A 20,090-nucleotide genomic window follows, 5' to 3' on the forward strand; every position below is an offset into this window, starting at 1 on the left:
AGGCATTCAAAGCCACAAATTGCACGCGGCCAATGGCGGAGTCTCGATTATTTTAAGGAGAGAGGCCCACGACGGCTCGTGCCAGCGGATCGCGCTGCAGCAATTCTTATGCGTTGGAAGGGCTTCTTCCCGCAGCAGCATAATAGCAGCAGATCAGCGTCAGCACTATCCCATCCAGGATCGATCTACGTCCCTTTTTTCATGGGAGAAAACCTCCACACAACCCGCATTGCTACCGGCTAGCCGAGACGTGGCAGCGGATAAAGACAACGGGGGTGCGTCGAGAGACCTGTGGGGCAGGAGCAGGCGGATGCTGGCCGTCGCGCCGCAAGCAATGGCAGCAAAACAGCGAAATTTGTAACAGCAGGCACAGCATCGGCGTTGCGTGTCATTGCTTGGCCACAGGCACACATCCCTGGGTCACTTTTGATGCGTGGGGCCGTATGCGAAGGGGTGCCCATAGAGGGCAGGAAGAAACTATAGGCGAATAGGCGCCAAGGCCTAGTGTGTGACTTTTGAAAGCTATGCCTCAACAGATGGAGGGAAGGGGATGACTGCAAGTCTTTGCTGACGTCCGTAGAAGCCAACAGCTGCCTCGGCGGTACCGTTCCTTCCACGTCTCACGAGATGACTATTGCATCCTCGGGAGGCTATAGGCATCTGAATTTTTTCGATCTGGACTTTGGGACACACTAGTTTGCTTTGGTTCAGAATTGGGTACTGGGGTCGAGGAATCAGACGCAGGTGGTCGCTGCTGTCTGATTCCCCTGAATAGTGACTTGGTAAAGCACGCTTCTGGACACGCACCCACACATGCCCCCATGATTTTCCGAGGTGTATCTTCGTTCCCCTGGCAGTCGTGCACAGCGCGATTTGGAGCTTTGCAGGCGCATGAAGAGAGAGTGAAAAGGTGCGTCGAAGGAGGCGGTAGGCAGCGTATGAAGCCTTTTTAAATCTTGGATGGATGAAAGAGGCGGCCCATTGCGTGCTTTTTGAAGGCGTATTTCGGGGCCAGTAGCAGTATTTTTTTCAACCACAGGCAGGAGGGGCCCCCTGGTCACGCAGATGAGGGAACCGTCCCATGGGGTGTACATGCAGCCTGCGTTCAAAAACGTACTCGCTCGTGTTGCATAAGTCTTCTTTGATACGAAATGCAGTAATAGCGCTATAGGAGGAAAGTCACCTCAAATCGATCCACGTTTCCCTCGTACGTCGCCAACAATCGGCTGCTCGGCCTCCCAGGTGCCTGCCTGCGCGGGGCCCCCCTCCTACGCAAGCAGCGCGGGAGCACGCGTTTTCCTGCATGCGCAGGTGATGCGGCAACCGAATGCGTCTGAAGACTTCTTGAGGCGCAGCTGCTTTCTCCGACGAGACCAGATCGATGGGAGAGAAGCCCCCAGGTTCCGTTTAGTATGCAGCAGCAGCAGGAGCAACAGCAGCAGGGATTTCGCGCTCAGCGCCGCCGCAGCAGTGTTGATGAGCTGCTCCCCAAGCAGTTGCTACCACTGCCAGAGTCTGCCCTTTATGAGGCGGTAGCTACGGACGCGGCTGCTGCAGCCGCTGCTGCTGCAGCTGCGGTGGCTTCCGCAGCAGCCGCGAAGGGCCTAGAGGAAGAAGACGAGGAAGAGATGATGCAAAAAGCTGCAGAGGCGTATTTGATGGCGGTCCACCGGGAGGCGAAGGCGCTCCCCCAGTGCGTAGTCGCTGCTGAACCGGATAGCTGCAGCGAGCGCGCGATTCAAGATGCTCCCGACGCAGCAGCTGGAGCAGCTGCTAGTTGCGCTGCTCCTGAACCTAACAGGAGAAGCGGCAGAAGAAGCGCGGGGTATGTTCAGCGTTTGTTGCGCCTGCAGCAGCAGGAGACGGAGCAGCAACCGCCCGAACCACAGTGGGAAACCGAGGCTTTAGACTTTTTTCATCGAATTCGCGTATGGATGCTCGAGCAACAGCAGCAGCAGCAAGGCGGTCAGCAGGAACAACAGCAGCAGCAGCTGTGCATGCGTTGCAAGGAGTGGACACATGACGAGTGGCGCCTCTACTTGCGGCGGTTTCCCCCGACTCTTCCTCTACTGGTGCATTGCGACACGCGTTGCTGCTGCCTGCTGCTGGAGCTGCTTCTACAGGATCTCGACCTCCAGCTTCGTCAGCATGCGCTGCGGAGACGCAGACCCCCTTCTGCTGCTGCTACAACAGCAGCAGCAGCAATAGCAGCACCAGCTGAGGATGCAGCCGAGTGTTGCCACGTGACCAATAGTCCTACTTCGCTACCCCAACTCTTTTGGATCTTTGCGGTCCTTACAATCCTCGATGACTTAGAGGTGCTTCGGAGCTATGGGCGCCACAACTCACAACGCTTGCATCACACACACACGGATGTGTGCCTGCTCACTGTGTGCCCCTACAAGTTTTTTTTGGCTCTTTTGTGTGCCTTCAGGCGCTACGGTGCGAAGTTTCCTATGAGCTCCAGCAGCTGCGGAGGCGTTGCCTGCGGCTTCGCCGCATTTTGTTGCAGCGTCTGGGCTGTACAGACACCCGAAACAAACAGCAGCAGCACCAAATGCGCCGACTACAGCGGCCGGCGCCGTTTCTTACGAGTGTTTGCAGCACCAGCAGCACTTCGACTGCCACCACCACCACCGACCCCTCGAAGCAACAGCAGCAGCAGGAGGGAGGGTGGCAACACGACAGGGAGGAGCTGGCGCTGCGGCAACAGCTCGCGGCTGTCGATGTGCTCTTGCTCGTTGTCAAGCAGTATTTTGGGCAGAAGTGACATTCGTTAACCTCTTTTTTCGTGCATTGAGGAAGGCATGTGGTTTAGGAGGGGTTTCAAGAAGTTTGAATCATCGTGCAAAAGTGTAGCTGCAGGTGTGCGAACGTAGGGTAATGGCAGCGCTGCGCCCCTGGGGCTACCGTAGGAATCCTTTCCCATACGTGCTGTACGCATGCAGAACGCTGAACATAGGGATGGGGAGCTGGCATGACTCTGACGACAATTGGGTAGCCTTGTAGGAGTTGTCGCCTGACCGACAATTCGCAAAAACCCTAGGGCGTAGGCGTGCGTGTGAGGATTTGTCTGCGGCGGTCAATTGGCGTGGTGAGCATTTCGAGAGCGTCCGAAGGAACAGCCTGCGCGTTGTTTCAGACAGCAAAAGCACTAGCTGCTCTGTGGTCCCTTCACCGGCTAGACTATCGGGTTCACGCTTGAGAATTACTTTGCGATACGGCTAGAAGACGATAGCGCCCCTCACAATATTCAGATATTTTCTTGAAAACACAAGAAAACCCCCCATACAAACGCCAGCTGTCTGTGCACACCCGTTTATAAGTGGCTGGGGATGCAATCATTCAAAGTCTACGCGCAAAATATATAGCTGCAATGATGTATAGTTAGGCATCTACAGAGACATATGTGTGCATGGAAAGCTTCGAACGTGGCTATTCTTTTTAATGCCGTTATAACAAACTAGGGTCAAAAAGAACCTCAGTTCCTGCCCGAATGCCCCCATGCATTGCCTTATTCGCCCTCTGCGTCTCGCTATGCAAGATGTCAATGCATGCATGTCTAACCATAGCATTCGATTACGTGGCAAAACCTGGGGTGTTTGCACTTTTGGACTTTCTGCTTCGCCATGCAGCGAGGCACTCGCCGCAATCTGTTAGGCGCCAAGCATACCTGTTCGCGTTCCTTTCTTAAGATTTCTTCGCGCCGCTCCCCCTGACCTCGATACACCTGCAGAGGCCTCACCATCCGGGCTTCTTCCGCATTCGGCGCCATCTGGTGATACTCATTCAAGTGAGCAGCCCATCCCGCCAAGCGGGCAACGGCAAACAGAAGGGGAAAACTGTTGGGGGCAAACCCCAGCTGTGTATACACCACGCCGCTGTAGAAATCAATGTTTGGATACAACCTCCGCGAAGTGAAATATACATCCTTCATGAACGCACACAAGCAGCAGCACCTCCCGCAGATGTGTATCTCCTACAGTTTCACGTGACCCCTGAGCTTCATAGGTAGCCATCATCAGCACTAAGACAATAAGCGTCGTGGGCTTTCCACGTTGCTTAGCTCTACAGTGCTCATGAGGTCCCTCTCATTCATGAGCCGCCGCCACGTTACGCCGTTCACGTAACCCAAGAATTTTCCACGACTCATGAGCTTCAAGCAAACTAAAAAGCCACACAATGTAGGGCTTGCCTTTAGAGCTGCTTTTTCCAGAGCAGTAGCTACATTCGAGAGATCCGAGGGTCCTAGTGTTGCAAAGACCACTCGCGCCACTTGTCTGACAATAAAGGCCCTGGGGTCGTAACTCTTGTAGATTCGATGGCCAAAGCCCATGAGTTTTTCCTGCAGCAAGCAGGAGAATGCGTTGCGAAGTTTAACTGCTGCAGCTCGGCTGCATAGGGGTGCCTGAAGTTTCCGCTTACGGAGCACTCCAGACAGGAGTGCGGCACCTTGCAGACAAGTGGCAATATATGGCCGAGAAGACTCTTCCTCGGTGCGGGGCTTTTCCGGGAAGGCAGTGGACTGAGTGTCTCGACATACCTCTCTGCGCTTGACGTTTTCGAGAAATTGAGGAACGTGACTTGGCGCTGCGATTCTGCGAAGCATCCGAACTGCGGCTTCATTTGCTGCCTGTAGCAGCGCACCCCAGCACGCGAAGCGGACGAAGCGGGTAGAGGCAGAAGACGAGAAAGCGGCTCTCTCTCAGGAAGACATGGGGGCTTGTTTCAGAAGCCTCTCTTTGCCTTCGGAGGCTGAAGACTCGAACCTGCTTACGCCGTGTCTTGGGCCGTAGAGAGCGGCGACTCCAGCCGCAAGAGATATGTAGAGATCAGCATGGGAAGACGCAACATGGCGAACAGCCGCAGTACTGCAATTCATCTCGTGCTCAGCATGCAGAATCATCAGGACCTCTAGTGCCTAGGCAAGCCGCAAAAGCGCAAACATGAAGCCTGCGTCTTTTTCGCGCTGATCCTACTTTACGAATTTCAAACTCTAAGCCGTAGTTTCTGACTCTGGCAATCGTGGGGCTTGGAGGGGCGTTGTCAATCATCTGCAAGAAGCTTCCGACTAGACCTAAATCCGTCTGTGGCTCTACGAAGGAAAGGCCTTCCGCATGGCTGCAAGCCGTGACGCCCACACGCATTCAGAAAAAGCCCCGCGAAGCGCATGCAGAGAGGCGTGCGCGTTGCCACCCTCACGCTTTGGATGGCAGCTACGAGGGCTGAATACTCCATTTCAAATCTGTTCCTCCCCTCTCGCTTGCTCGCTTCCCCCTAATTGGGCAGCGGCGCAGACGCACCGCAGAATGTTCGCGGCAATCGTAAAGCCTACTGCAACAGCTCTGAGGAGATGGCGATTTCTTGTGGGACGGTGCTGGAGAATCGTCGCTCCTGACACTGCAGGATTCTGCTCTGGACTGCAGGCGCTCAACGCGGCCATGCACGCCAAGAAGATGCTCATCGGATGTGCTGAGCGATCGAAGCTTCGAATGAGGGCTGCATACACCAAAGTCGTCGCAGAGAAAGTGCCTCCGATCGATAGTTGCATGCGCACTGGGACGGAGATGCACACGCTGTTCAGTAGACTCTTGAGGGCTTGCCATGAGCGAGGGGGGCCGCATCCTCCTCGAGCGCTGCTCAGTGAACGTCTGAGAGCTTTTTCAGGCTTACATTTTATTTGTTCGGGCATGGCAGAAAGCAAGGCGAGCTTTGAAACGAACTCCTCCAGTTGGTGTGGCGTGGGCATATCGCCGTAGATCAGCAGAAACACGACCTCTTCATAGCTTGACTTTTCCGCCAGGTGCTCTATTGGGTATCCTCGATATCTGGCACCACGCACATAAGAGTCTTTGTTGCTGGCCGATGCTTGAAGCTCTGTAATGCAAGTAGAAGCACACATTTGAACGGCCTCTTTCTGAAGGGCTAAGCCTCAGGCTACCTGAGAATTCCCTTTTCACCGTCGATGAAAGAAATGCGACTCCCCGCGACGCAAGTGTTCATCAGCCCTGGGTCGAGGACGTGAAGGGGGGGTCCCCCAGGAGCGCGTATTTGAAGAAATCCTTTGGCCTCAACGGTGTTGTGCCTTATTGGCACTTTGTATTCTTTGCCTGCACGCCCGCGCATGCCCAATCCCAGATGCTGCCTCCAGAAAGGACCAACGCCTTGAAAGAGGCGCGCGCCAGGAGTCTTTCTGCACACTTGCATACCTGTGCGTTCGTCGATTATGCGAAGACTTTGCCGAGATTCGTATTCTTCCGACAAAGCAATGGCAGGGCTCAGCTGCCCCTTCAAGGCACCCAACATGGTGTGCGGGATTTGCAATTCAGAAAAAGCTAAAAGGTTCAGGAGTGCGTCAGTACGGGACGCCTTGGGGTGAACACGCAAAAAGCCCCTTCGCACGGCTTTCCGAGAAACAGGCGATCTTCCAACACAAACGCAAACTTCGTAGCGCCCAAAAGCCCTATATCCAAGAGATCAGCGTCCTATTCGAGGGTGTCTGCAGCAGCACAATAATAAAAGAAGGTTTAGGGAAGGCGCTTCTGCCTTGACAGTTCAGAGTTCAGTGAGTGTGTGGCTGTTCATACGATCATCCCGAAGGATGGCAGCAAGCATCAAGTGACCTCCCGCTCGGTCGGCAGTGAAGATAAAGAATTTCGGCAGTCCTAAAGCAAGATTTTTTCATTTTCCTGGTATTATATGTACGCTTTCTTGATTTCATCTCTGCTAATGCGGAAAATTGCAGAGCGCCTCCGACACACCGCTCCGGTGGCCAACCGCTACCGCGCAGTCGCGCACTGCCATGCAGGACCGGGATGAAGGATTCACTGGTTATCGGTATTTCTTTGGAGCAAAAACCTACTTCGCGTAAGCGTATTAAACCCACGCTGAAATACATTCTTTTACTGGGCATGAGAAGACGCCCTTTGCCGGCCGGTGACTCTGCAGCCATGCGTCCAACATACGGCGCCAGTGTGGGGTCTCTCTGATGCATGGTGGATCTGCATTCCCCACCGTGAATGTCACACTCTAAGCTACTTACAGCGCAAAACTTGTAGAAATCCGTTTCAGGAGACCCCGTGCCCCCGCCGTTCAGGAAGAGACATGAATGAGACCGAGGAAACGGAAACTGTCTGAGGCATGGTGGATCCTTCACATCCCCTCGTGCGCCATCGCAGAGGCAAACCGTCACGCGCTTACCTATATCACAAGGGTGACGCTGCACTCGCCAGCGCAGCGCCTGCCTCCTGAGCTGTTCTGGTTCTCTCCCCCTAGTCGAGCGTACTCGTAGAACTGGTTCAGCCCTAGCCTATAAAGCTACTTTCCGCATGGCCATCTCTAATGAAGCCCCCCAAAGCAGTGAAGGCGGCGCCTTTGCCGGCCAGAAAGGAAGAGCCAACTCTACTCTCTTACACTGCAGCCTCAGCCCTCGTTCGCTAAACCTTGCTGCCTGTGTCGGCCGCCATCAAAATCTCGTTTTACTCATTGGCGCTGCTGCAGCGGCGCGCTGCCGCCGCGCTGCGTCTCGTGTTCCCACACTCACAACTGTGCATCCTGCTGCTGCCACGTCAGCAAGTGCAGGAGACGCAGGAGGCCTGCCCATTAGCACACTACACCAATGATGGGGTTTGTGAGCCTGACGAGGTCGATGATGCTGATTTCAATTTTTAGATCGGGAGCTCCGCCCCCCATGTAAATAGTTTTAGGGTACAGAGACAGAACAGACGTAGAGACGATTACGGGGATGTGGGTTTTGCATGCGAAGGGGCAGACACCATTCCTTTTGAAGCCTGTCAAAGACTCGAAAGACCTCGAAAAATTAAAATTCAATTTCTTGTTGCCAAGACGGCGACCGATCTGCAAACACATCCCAAACCCTAGGCCCTATCGTTCAACCCTGCGGTCCCCTTACACGCTATGAAAAGACACCCCAAACTCATCTTAACCGTTGAGTGGCTCCAAAACAAAACCCTACACACCCCAACTGTAGCCATGCTCCTTCAGTTTCATACCTTTGCGTTTTCTGCCTTGATAAGATCTTTCACTCTTTCCCCGTTCAGCTTTTCCTTCGTTTGCAGCACCACCAAGTAGAAGCGACTGTTCAACCGGTCCTCAGTGCCTGATCCAATGCGCACAAACATTCCAGCCGATACAAGACTTCAGGCCTCACTTGCACGCTCAAATAACCGTACATATACAAATCAACTCGGCTTCTAGGAGAAAGAGGCGTTCTTCTACTGAAACGCGACCATGCCCGGGGTTATGCATGAACGCTACTCAAGGAGAATGCATGATTCGGAGCACTACTCAAAAACAGTGCTGAAGCAATCACGTACCAATCTATGCACCCGAATACATCATATACATATATATATGCACATTTGTATGTTTGTGTATATATATGCCAATATGCGGACGCATGCAGACGTAGACATACGTATAAATGCAGATGAACATATGTAATCATGTGCAGGTACATGGATACGCATTTAGATGAATATATATGTATGTATGTAACGGTGGTTTATATAGGACCATGTAACTGTAGGTGCACCCCTATGCACACTGGTACATATTCATGCGTTTCTACATACACCGCACAGTATAGGCTTACACTGGCGATGAGCATATAAAGGCTCGTTCATGCATGCGCACAATGCAAGGACCAAAGAAAAAGCTGGGTGACAACGGAGAGCAAGAATCTAGCTGCACGAATGGGGGGAGCTGCCGGTCAGAGAGAAGATTAGAAAGTGAACATCCGCATGTTTCGTCTCAGGATGTTGGAACGGCAATGTTTCATCAGAAGGCAGCACCCAAACCCCGGATTTATTCACTAGAGTGTATGCGTTTGTGTAAATATGCGCCTCTCAACTCCGCAAAATGGAAGTGCCAGCAGCCGGTGAGCCACAGCCTACCATGCCAAAGGTTCTATTGTACACCAGTAGACAGGGGCATGCATTCAAAGCGGACTACGTAGGATCGTGCGGGCTACTTTACACAAACACCTGTACCCCTGTACCTAAAAACATCCACAAATGAGTGGTCGTGTGTGCATACAAAGGAGGCACAAACATTGAGCACTTTCCAAGTGCATATATGCCCCTGTACGTTCATCAACTGCTACTCATAAATGTTTTTGCATCCTTCGCCTTTAGTCGCAGAAATGAGATTTTATTAGGACAGAAAGCAAATCACCAGAGTGCTTGGTGTTTTCCATGACAATTGTTTTGCACAACTGATCGACAGACGCGGCGCCAAGCATCGGCAGTCTTTCCTCCAGGGTTTGAACGCTGTAATACGGCTTGGGGTTAATCCTGTAAACGCGAAAAGCGCATTTATAAGGCACTTTCCCTGCCAGTACGTCTTCTGGGAGGGTGATCTCTTGTCCAGTTGCTGCCGAAATGACGCATGCTGCTTGTGCAGCCGCGGCAGCAGCAGGCGCCTCGGCATCGGCTGCAAAGTAGGCCCGCATACGCTCCTCTTGAAGAAGAGAATGCTCCATATCGTATTCGCCGTTCTCTTCACCTTCTGGCTCGGAGGGCACTACATCCTTTGGGGGACCCCCAAGGGATTCCACATTCGCATCCACACCCTCAGACGCGAGCGTCATGACGCTTACGATGATGGGGAAAGGCTCCAACTAACCGCACACCGCCTAGGCTTCAGCAAAATGAATTGCGCGGCGAGATCGCACACGGGAAAAATGCCACGCGCGCTGGTTAACAACCGGGAAGAGCGAGGTGACGCCGGGAAGGCACGTGTTGATCGAAATCACTGATGCAAGAGCAAAAACCCCCTTCCCGCTTCTGCGGGTTCGATTGAGGCACAAGGTGCATGAAGACTGTCTGTTGAGATGTGTCCATAAGGGGCATATCTGCAAAGCTGACATACCAAGCTCGTACTGTACGGCGTGCAGCCCTCAAGCTGCGGGAGGACGAAGGGAAGCACGAAACCAGGCGCTCAGAACTGTTAGCCACCGGGAAATAGTCTTTGACACCCTTTTAAACAGCAAAACAAGGGAAGCCAACGCCAACTTGGCTGACAGTGGCAGCAAAGACGAGCAACCTGCAGCCCGCCTCCACTCAATGTCGGATACATGCATGCAGCGCTCTACCCGAGAGTCCCCTGACGGGACTTGCTTCAGTTCCTCCAAAAACTTTTAAAATATGACAAATCTGAATCTTGGGGCAGCACATGTGGAGTGAGTTGCTCCCTTTCTTTTAGGTGTATCAGCAGTTTCGAGCGCCGCCGCGGCCAGTGCCGGAAACACCCAGCTATCCGCGTATCTCGAAATTCTGCTAATAGGCGAGCGTTCGTGTCCTACGCGCTATCCAACAGGCTTGTCACTTCTGGATCGTCCATGCGCCTCGCCAGAAGGTGTACAACATCGGTGTTACGTCTCGCGGAGCATTCCCTCGAGCTGCGCCGCGGCTAACCCCATTTTCCTGGACTATGGTGCAACGCGTCGTATCTGGATGTGCAGAGTCCTTCATCATCTCCTGCTCAGAGGTCTAGAATGTTGACAGGTGTGACTCCTGGGTTTGGGGTGTGTCGTGTCGTACAGTCCCGTCTGCCGAACTGAACCTGAAGATTCCTGGCAATAGAGTGCCGTGCGGCTCAAACTCGCTTACCTTTTTCGTGGCTTCTTGTGGAATTTGGTTTTCTTTCTAGGGCTGTTGCTGGTTGGTGCGATCTGGGGCATCACCACCCCGCTGATGCGGATTGAAAGCGTAGACGAGGCAGCGCAACGGCAGAAAGAACAAACCTCTAAGGCAGCATGGCCGCTGCTGGTCCATCTGCTCCTCAGATGGCGAGTAAGCACCCGCCTCTAAGCTCGAAACTCAGATACAGTTTGCTTCCTGCTCAAAATAGCAGAACTTGCTCTTCATGAAGGTTTGAGGGGGGGGGGGTGCTGCTTTTCGTTCTCGTGGCTGCAGTTCACACTTCTATACATCATCAATCAGCTAGGATCACTGGCTTACTACGCCCTCCTTGGCACATACGGTGAGCTGCTCACCTAGGGAGCTAGCCAGGTCAACCCTTAGCGCCCCCGATGAAGACGAGCTTTCCAGACTTTCCAACACCCAGGCGGCGTACTACCGCCCAGTGAGCATTCAAGTAGAGCTAGCTGGCTAGCCAGCTCTACTTGAGAGCGCGTGGCGCGCCGGCACGGCACATATCCTGGGGTGCACGTGTCTTTGGGTCTTGGGAGGAGAGCGTTTTGAGTGTCGGACGATTTGGGGATATTTGTATGCGAATCGGTGGGTGGTGCTGTGCAGATTTGATGATTGCATCGCCTTTGGCGAACGCTTTGGCATTCGTCTTTACATTCGCTACCGAGGCTGTCCTGGAGAAGCGAGCACCTCATCTAAGTCAGTGCGCCTGTTAGAAACTTGCACTCTTGTCGCCTCTGCGCGATGTTGCACACGTAAATTCTCCTGGCTATTGTGAGCTGCCCTTGATCTCCTGCACCGCGCGTATATTTTGGCCGGTTTCATAGGCTGTTTCTTTGCTGCGTGTGCCCGTGGCGTCCATCTTTGTGTGCTACTTATGCTTTTAGTCATAGTGGTGTTTGGTGAGTGCAGCTGAGGTGTTGGGGTCGCTGCTGGTGATTTTGGGCTTTGCAATTTGTCTCCGTAGCCGAGGCGAGTAGCCATACTCACCGGAAAGCAGCAGCAGATTTCCTAGCGCAGAGAGGTGGCAGCACGCATGGACCTCTCCTGTGCACGATAGGCGCTCCTAGCAGCCGCCGTTAAAAAGAGTAGCTCGCTAGGGGCTTGAGGTTCATACAAACAGCGCCCTCGACGCTGAAACTTCCAACCAAGGGTGGTCTCCGCGGTACTGTGTGTGTGGGCGCCCGTCAAAAGACAATCGAGCGTCTACCTCACCAAGCGGGCGCTGCGCTTCCAAGCTGCATTCGTCGAGTCGTTGCAAGCCAGTGTCTTATTTAAAAAGTCGCACTTTACATAAGCGGCCTCCTTCTAGAGCCATGTACAAGACCCCCAGCGCACACAGGCGCCTCCTCCTCCCCCACTCTTCGAGCCGCACGCGTGCCGGCTTCGCAGACTGCCCCTTACGCGTCGAGGTATTAAGTGAACTTGGCCTCCCCCTCCTCCTGATCGCGCAAAAAGCCCCCAAAGCCTTCGTTCTCAATGTGAGCGGCGAGCTCCATGCCGCCACTCTCCACGATCTGCCCTCCGTGCATCACGTGCACCTTGTGAGGCCGAACTGCCTCGAGTAGTTTCCTGTAGTGCGTTGTAATGAGGAAAGAGGCGTCACTCGTTTCAGCTGCCCCACGCACAAAAACACTCACAACGCAAGTCACTGGGTATTCATTTTGCAGCCCGAAGGGCTCCCGTGCTGGCGGAAAGCCGTTCGCGGCGCAGGCTACCTAAAGCAGGCGCTGCCAAAGGCCTCTTCTAGAAGCTAGTTTTTCGGAAGCCTGTTGGGAGGCTACGGCCTAGATATGACTTTTTGTGCATAAAAACCCTAATTCCACTCAGTGTCGGAGCTCATCGTCATGAAGCATGGGCTAAACTATCATGAAAAAAGCATGCTGATGAGGGTCCGGGGTGTCAAGGGAGTGAGTGGCTGGCTCCAGATGCAACTTGCCGTAAGTCTTGATCGCCGCGACTGCAGTCGCAAAGGCATCCACGTCGAGCCCCGAGTCTGCCTCATCCAAAAGCGCCAAGGAAGGTCGCAGCACGAGAAGCTGCAACAACTCGTGCCGCTTCTTCTCGCCGCCGCTGAAGCCGTAGTTCAAGGGGCGGTGCAAGAACGAATACGGCAAGTCCACAAGCTGCAACAACACTCAAATTCGTGCAGCCTTTGCGTGGCGGCAGCCGAAGGAACGGAGATAAACGCAGCCACCCTTCGACGGCATGGGCTGCTCTACGCATCTGCGGTGTATGCACGAGCTTCAGACAAGCCCCCCCCCTTTTTTCTGCGGTGTATGCACGAGCTTCAGACAAGCCCCCCCCCCTTTTTCTGCGGTGTATGCACGAGCTTCAGACAAGCCCCCCCCTTTTTTCTCCCCCCCGAGCGGACGTCAGACGCTCGCAAATACAAAAAAACTTCGCTATGTAAGGAATTTAGAATAGGAAGCCTGCTGTGTCACTCTCTCTCGCCGTCAGGAAGCACTTTCCCTTCCCGCAATACCTTCATGAGTGGCTTCACGCTTTCTTCGAAGTCTTCCTTGCTGACTTCTTCCTCGTTCCTCCATTTCCTCCGTTCGTTGACGGCCGTCCGTAAGACTTCGAAGCCGGTGACCATGGGGATCTCCAGGGGATATTGGAAAGCCAGGAAGAGGCCGCAAATAGCGCGATGATCGACAGGAAGCGACAAGAGATCTAAGCCCTTGAAGAGGACGCTTCCCGCGGTGACTCTGTATGCCGGAGAGCCGGCGAGCACTTTTGAGAGGGTGGATTTGCCTGCATCCACGTGCGCAGCATCCACAGTGTTCCCTGCCCACTCTGCAGCTAGCCATGCAGCAATACATGCCCCGGGAGCTAGCTGCGGGGATCCGCGCTGGGAGCACAAGAGAAGCCGAGCAGCTAGGAGCGAGGCATGCCACGGAGAAGAAAGAGAGGCTGCAAAAAGAGAGGCTGCAGAAAGAGAGGCTGCAAAAAGAGAGGCTGCAACAGAGAGGCTGGGCGGCGTGGCGAGGGGCAGCGGGAGTCTTTTTCGACAGAGCAGCGCTTTTGAAAAGAGGGGCGATTTCTTCGTGGCGTGTTTCTATGGGAAAAAGATACCCGATCCGTTTCTTCCCATAAGCGCATGCACTTCGCCGCATCGTATGTCCAGATCGATGCCCTTTAGGATTGGCACTTCGTCTTCGATTGCGACGGCCTGGAGACTGCGAACGGAGAGAAGCGGATCCCTTTCCGGATTCCAGTCTTCGTGCTGCAGTTTGGGTGTGGTGTCTGTACACATCTGCTGCAGGAGGGCTAAGCGGCTCTGGTTGCCCCCGCTACTGGGGGGGGGGGAGGGGTGGCCGTCTCTGCCGTTGAGGGCGGAAGCGCCTTCAGCGTGGAGGGCAGGCATCCCTCTTCCCAGGCGCTCGCGGTGGCGATCCCCCCAAGGGACCGTTGCGAAAGCTGAGAAGGCCGCTGGAAGCGGCGGCAAGCTGGTGCGCTCATGAACAAACGTGAATCCAAGCACCCCCGCGGGGGCCGAATAGGAGTCTCCCGAAGGCGTTCGAGAGTTGCACACGAAGTGGCAAAGCGCGAAGGCGCTGAGGAGGCGATAACATGCACGGCCCCAGAGGGAGTTACGCAGGAAGCCAGGGGATCCCATGCTGAGGAGAAGCTCCTGATGGGGGGGACATGCAGGCGGAGAGCCTGATGCCGTAGCGCCGACGTCGATGGGCGCGTCCAGGAGGAGAAGCAGAAATCTAGAGAAGCGGCAGAGCGCGGAAGAATCGCCGATTCCTTGGTGTGTCGCTGGGTTGCTGCGACAACCGGGCAGTTCCCCCGCGTTGCGCGCGACGCTCGTCAGGCGTAGGAGGGAGCGCCGATGACAAGGAAGAAGGCTTGCAGAGGGTGTAACTCGAAAAGATGCACGAAACACGAGAGAAGAATGACGGGAAAGGCGGGGCTTCGGCTGAGGGCCCCGTGGGGCAGCGAACTTGAATGGGATCGTTCGGGTGTCTGCGTTCAACATTCCTCATGAAAGGCACTTCATCAGAGAACTTGTCTCATGGATGGCGTGGCTTGTTTCTGGGGCGTTTCTTCCATAGACTTGTCTGGACGGTGGCGCGCTGCAGCATGCAGGGGTACCAGTAGGGGTCTTTTGGAGGTCTTCCTAGGGGGTGCCTGAAGCGACCAACTTCGGGATTCACGCACGACACCGACTTTGAGAAGACAATTCGACATTTTCTTTGGCCTCTTGCGTCCCGGGGAGACGGAGAAAGGGGCCGCTTTCCGCCCCCGCAGCACCGTGGATGGCTGCGGACGCCACTGGGCACTCCTACGGGGGGACCCTCGGTGGCCGTCTTTCTCTGCTCGCGACGTGAATTTCTGGCTTTCGCATCTCTCACCTGCTCGCCGCGAGGCAGAGTTTGCTCTGACAGCGAGGCAAAGCTGCGTGTTCAGAGGTCTGCAGCTGTTGCACTGTCGGAAGCGGGCTGTGGCGGTGTCTCGGTCTTGTGCACGCGCAGACGGGCGCCAGTCGGCAGGACGCGTCAACGCCACCTTCAGCGTAGCTTGAGCGGAGCCTCCGCGTTACGGGCGGAGGCGAAGTTGGAAAGCTGGCCGCGCTCACCCAGAGGGCCAGTTCCGCTGCAGACAGCGCCTCATCATCCGACGCGAGGAGCAGCAAAGAATGCCACGGGGCGGTCAAAATGCTCTTCCTTCTATGGCTGCTGGCAGCAGCCAAGGGAGTCTCGGCATGCAGCTACCCCCAGGGTTGCCTCCTGAGCTGCTTTCCCAGATGTTTGGCGGTGCAGGAAGCCCTTCGCCGCTGTCAGGCCTCTTGATTTCCGGAGAGAAGGAAGCGCCAGAAGAGGATGACGGCGTTGACAGGAGTCGGTGGCTCATACTGTACCCAGCCTATCTGAACAAGAAATACACCACGGCCCAAGGCAGACGCGTCGGGAAGGCGTTGGCCGTCGAGGATCCCACAATCGACGAAATGAAGATGATCTGCGATCATCTGCACATCCCAGTCCACGTTGAACGCGTATGCTCATGATTCTTCTGGCGCTCCTCGAAAAAAAACTCCCCTTGTTCGGGTGCAGAATCTGCAGCAATTAGACGGAAGGACTTCGCGTGCTCATGTGTCTGTGACCGTAGAGGGATGTGTGTCTTTTTATGTACATAGATTGTGTATACATGTATATATATATATATATGTATATATGTATCTCTGTATTTATATATAAATATGGTCATGGGTGCTAATCTGTATGTGTCTGTATGCGCGGATCTGTACAAGAGTGTGCACGTGTGGGTGGGTGGGTCGGTGTGCCCTTGCTCGATTCTCGTTCGTGAAATCGTGAAGTCTGCCGTAATTGCAAATTGCATGAGCATTATTGCGCATGCAGGCAAGACGCTATCCACGCGACTGGCTGTTGAGCGTCGGTCGGCTGAGAGTGCAGCTCAAGACGGAGGCGGGGAAGCTGCACAATGAAAGCATCACCAGTAGTGCGTTTTTGTGGGAGGGGGGAGGGGTGGCGTAGGGCTTTGTGGAAGGTGGCGAAGGGCGCAAGAGCTGAATAGCATGAGCCGTTATCCCCTTGGAATGAGGGGCGGGAAGAACTTATTGGTTTTCCGGGCTGAGGTGTCTTTCGACGACGTTTAGAGGTTTTTCTAAGTTAGAGAATCCACTTTTGGTTTTTCATTGGTGGTGCCCTTTTTTGCAGAGAAGAAGCTGATGGAGGAGATGTGCAGCCTGATTCCCAAGCTGAAGACGCGATCTCAGCAGCAGTCGACCCCGTCAAGTAACCCGACATCGAAGAAGAAAAAGAGGAAATAGGCGCTGGGGGGCAGAGGGAAAGGGGAGGGAGAAGCCGGGGGCCTTTTGGTCATGAAGTGTGCGTCCGTGCTCTGCCGGGCAGCGAGGCGAACTGCTCTGTACGCTGCTTGCTGAAGGGCCGATGCAAGCGAACCCTGCAGAAGAACGGGGTGACACTTTTCATGAATGCCGGTTCCCGTTTTCCCTGGGCTCCCTAAGAGCATCTATTGTGTCGCCTTAGAGGTGCTCCATTGACGTGTGGCGCACTGAACCTACCGACGACCAGAAAAATGCGTTCTTTAACCCGCCTATCGAAAATCTAGATCTTTGCTGCACGGGGAGTGGCGGGGACAAGGTGGGGCCTACGCCTGCTGCCTCCGCTTCCCCTTTCACCGAATGCACGTTGCAGCCAGGCTCACGGCGTGCTACGACGTGTGCAAAAGAGGCTTCTTCTTGGAGGGGCAGAGAGCTGTAGGCGCCGCCACTTCCCCCAGTTCCCTCGTGCACAGCACTGAAGATCTGTTTCCCAACTGGGTCAAGCGTCTCCTCCGCACTAGGGAGAACTGCAGGGGAGAGAGGACTGCACGAGGTTGACTCGAGCATCCCACAGTAGACACTAAATCAAAGGAGGCGAGGTCACTTACTCCGCCCTAGAGCCCGTGGCTTTGGCTGCAGTGCAGGGCGCTCGCGAAGCCATTATATGCAAGCGCGCACCCCAAGGGGCCTGTGGTGGGCGTGCGTGTTGCGTGGGTTCGAGACACATAAGAAATTAGGAAGTACATTTTTGCACCTTCCTCCAAAGCCTTTACTGGGAAAACACCAACTGAGCTGCTCGAACACACGTCTCCACCGGGAAAGCCGCCGGCATGCATACACGGGTGCGGCGTCAACACGCGGGAGGGGTCGGTGGTCAAAATGTCCTTTCACTGAAACTGCATTAACGAATCGCGTCGGCAGCAGGCGAACTGTGCAATGGCGCCCTAGCTGGAAGATAGCAAGCGGCAGGGAGAGAGGGGGGCCGTCACATGTCGTCCTACCTACGCAACGTCTAGTAGAGCCGGAAAAATACAACAAGAAGCTTCCAAACGTATCGTAAATCCTCTCCTGTAACCCAGCCATTACGCGCCGAGCGGCCTTACAGGCTTCCCTGCACCTCACAGCGGTCCCCGGTAGGCACACCTGTGGAGCACCCCGAGAAAAACTTCGCACTAAGCGCCTTCGGGGGTGTGGGATGGGTTCAGCGGGGAGAGGGGGGCAAGTAGGTGCATCGCTGGAGGTGTGCACCTTTCTTCCGTATGACCTTCCTGCTAGTAGCATGCAGGGGGATCAAGCTGAACGGCGATGAGTCCCTTCCCTGCTGCGCCTCTAGGATTCCTCCGTCGAGGGGAGTGGTAAACCTGCTGGTTGAAGCTCGGAGTCGGGCTTAGTTTCTTGTTTTTCTTTGTCTCCTGAGCTCTTCCGCTTACAGATACGCCTTCTCCCGCTTCTTTTTGACAAAGAAAAGCACGAGGGCCAGGCCGAGGCAGAAGACGGTGACGCCAAGCATAAGTGCGCAGGTGTATCGGTAGTTGGCGTTGAAGTATCGCAGCGTCAGTTCATCGTTCAGCGGAACGCGGAGAAACCCCACTAGGCCTCCGCACACGCTGATGATGCCAACGATCCGCCCGAAATCCGAGCTTCTGAAGGTGTCGCCGACGTAGGCGTACATTTGGCCGCTGAAGTTCGAGAGGTAAAGGCAGGAGAAAACGGGGGAAATGTAGTGCGCCGCCTTGAAAGGCATGAGTGCAAACGCGTACATGCCCACACCGCTGCAGATGATAAAAAGTATTAGCGCCATAACGCCCCACTTCTCCGCCAGGAAGGCCAGCAGGATGGACGGCACAATAGACACCGGTCCGAGGATCCCGATCAGATTGTTCACCTCCTTGCCAAACAGGTTTTCTGCAGAAGTCAAATAAAAATTGTAAAAGAGGGCATTCAAGGGCCAGTAGATAAGCATGATGATAAAATGCGGCGTCATGAGCTGCGCGCGGAAGGTTGTGACAGCCTCCCCAGTTTCTGCACTTCGCCCACGTCCCCTGCCATTTGATCCAGACTCAGTTTCATCGTCGCGGGTGCTGCTCTGCCCGGCGGTGGTGGTTTCCGCTTGCTTCAAAAAAGCTCGCGTTAGCTCCTCTTGCGCGAGATACTGCCTTCTAGGCATCAAAAGCAGCGCCAGGAGGCAGCTGAGCCCCGACCCCACCCCTGCATACAGCAGGCATATCTTTCGAAAGTTCATCGTGGACGGACTGGATCGCACAATGAGATCCAAGAAGGCAGACACGCTGAAGCTCGCGCTCATCGCCGCACACACCAGAACGATCACCAGCTGCTCGTACCCAGGAAACAGATTTGCAATATTCATCGAAGGCAAATACCCCGCATCCGCGCCCATCGCCATGCAGACGATGGCGGGAATGTACAGCTGGCGCTCTTCGTTCGCAAATGCCAGGAGCACCCAGCCAAGGGTCGACAGAAGCTGCCCAATACAAGCCGTCAGCTTCGGACCTCCCCAGTCCAGCAGCATCCCCGAAATCAAAGAACAGGAAAAGGAAACGCCAACCCCGATCGTGAACAGCGTTTGCACTGCCGAATCTTGGCGCAAGCATTTATAGCGCCTCCCGTCCACCAACGGCTCCCCCTTGCACCGCCAGCTGTACGCACCATCTTCCAGCAACATATTCGACAGATGGGGCCACCCGAAGAGCACTCTTGCGCTTATAGCAACGTATATAATATACACTGCCAGCAGCACATAGCGGTGGACCCCAAAGGGTGTCTTCTGGGCATCTGCACGTGGGGGAGTTGCGGAAGGCGGCGTACCCCCCATTTCCTGCAACTCGTTAAAGCTGCATGGCGCGTCACTTCCCAGCACTGGCAGTATGAGGCTTTCCCCGTCTTCCTTCCTGCCGTATGCGGGCATATCGCCCTCCGCTTCGGCAAGCTGCGGAACCGAAGGGGAGATCTCTGGAGCTACAGGAGGAGAGGACCACTTAAGATCAGGGTCCACGGCTCGCGGAGCATCGTCACGCGATGTCTCTTCCATCGTAGAAACTAAACTAGCATGAAGAAGAAGCGAAGGAACGGGAAAAGAGGGTGGGGTGGCGGCGTGCCACAGGGGCGAAGGATGGGCGCACAAGAAACGAAAGGCAGTGTAAATAATTAGGAAGACACCCTAGAACCAAGGCTCTCCCATGTAGGCAGTCCTTGGTTTCTGCAGTAATAAGAGATAGGACAGACTGAGTGCGCATCCTTCTGCGGGAGAGTGCTCGCCGCTGACTACGAAGGAAAGCGACCAGGAAAAACTTGCTGCGAGCCCAGACAACGGCCTGGCAGATAAGCAATCCAAATGCAGCTCTTGAACTCTGTAAATGCTCATGCTGGGTCGTGTTTACTGACAGATGCCACTCTCTGCGAGGCGGGTGTGGCTGGCATTCAGGTCGGCCTACTCGGCGCGCTGTGGGGTGCAGCCGTCCAATAGATGCAGAGTATGTCGCGCGCTTAATTATAATTCGACGTAAATATCATGAACGTCATGCGATCCTTGCAAATTCGCGCTGCTGAAGAGGGAGACCCCCGCCTTTGTGTCTGAGTCTACG

At 54.8% G+C, this 20,090-nt stretch overlaps 5 protein-coding genes across 5 annotated transcripts; 1 reads left to right on the forward strand and 4 right to left on the reverse strand.

The window, feature by feature from the left end:
• Nucleotides 1-1,412: 1,412 nt before the first annotated feature.
• On the forward strand, nucleotides 1,413-2,770 carry LOC113146540 (mediator of RNA polymerase II transcription subunit 15-like). The gene is made up of 2 exons (XM_026334190.1): nucleotides 1,413-2,318; nucleotides 2,435-2,770. The coding sequence occupies exons 1-2, from the start codon at nucleotides 1,413-1,415 to the stop codon at nucleotides 2,768-2,770; spliced, it is 1,242 nt and encodes a 413-aa protein (XP_026189975.1).
• Nucleotides 2,771-3,562: 792 nt separating this feature from the next.
• LOC34623503 (citrate synthase, peroxisomal) lies at nucleotides 3,563-6,306 on the reverse strand. Its single transcript, XM_026334192.1, has 9 exons — nucleotides 6,210-6,306; nucleotides 5,942-6,110; nucleotides 5,674-5,828; nucleotides 5,479-5,499; nucleotides 5,016-5,122; nucleotides 4,778-4,921; nucleotides 4,544-4,633; nucleotides 4,196-4,345; nucleotides 3,563-3,931 (listed from the first exon to the last, which is right to left on the reverse strand). The coding sequence occupies exons 1-9, from the start codon at nucleotides 6,304-6,306 to the stop codon at nucleotides 3,563-3,565; spliced, it is 1,302 nt and encodes a 433-aa protein (XP_026189977.1).
• Nucleotides 6,307-7,602: 1,296 nt separating this feature from the next.
• On the reverse strand, nucleotides 7,603-9,610 carry LOC34623504. The gene is made up of 3 exons (XM_026334193.1): nucleotides 9,196-9,610; nucleotides 8,013-8,119; nucleotides 7,603-7,857 (listed from the first exon to the last, which is right to left on the reverse strand). Exons 1-3 carry the CDS (start codon nucleotides 9,608-9,610, stop codon nucleotides 7,603-7,605), a joined length of 777 nt encoding a protein of 258 aa, XP_026189978.1.
• Nucleotides 9,611-12,088: 2,478 nt separating this feature from the next.
• On the reverse strand, nucleotides 12,089-16,450 carry LOC34623506 (probable ATP-dependent transporter slr0075). Its single transcript, XM_022736625.2, has 5 exons — nucleotides 16,359-16,450; nucleotides 13,752-13,954; nucleotides 13,159-13,430; nucleotides 12,613-12,799; nucleotides 12,089-12,288 (listed from the first exon to the last, which is right to left on the reverse strand). The coding sequence occupies exons 1-5, from the start codon at nucleotides 16,448-16,450 to the stop codon at nucleotides 12,089-12,091; spliced, it is 954 nt and encodes a 317-aa protein (XP_022590434.2).
• Nucleotides 16,451-17,914: 1,464 nt separating this feature from the next.
• On the reverse strand, nucleotides 17,915-19,537 carry LOC34623509. The gene has a single exon (XM_022736628.2). It carries the CDS (start codon nucleotides 19,535-19,537, stop codon nucleotides 17,915-17,917), a length of 1,623 nt encoding a protein of 540 aa, XP_022590437.1.
• Between the last annotated feature and the right edge of the window lie 553 nt (nucleotides 19,538-20,090).

This window comes from Cyclospora cayetanensis, unplaced genomic scaffold, assembly GCF_002999335.1.
Source record: "Cyclospora cayetanensis isolate NF1_C8 unplaced genomic scaffold, CcayRef3 CcayRef3_contig_38, whole genome shotgun sequence".
NCBI classification, from domain to species: domain Eukaryota; phylum Apicomplexa; class Conoidasida; order Eucoccidiorida; family Eimeriidae; genus Cyclospora; species Cyclospora cayetanensis.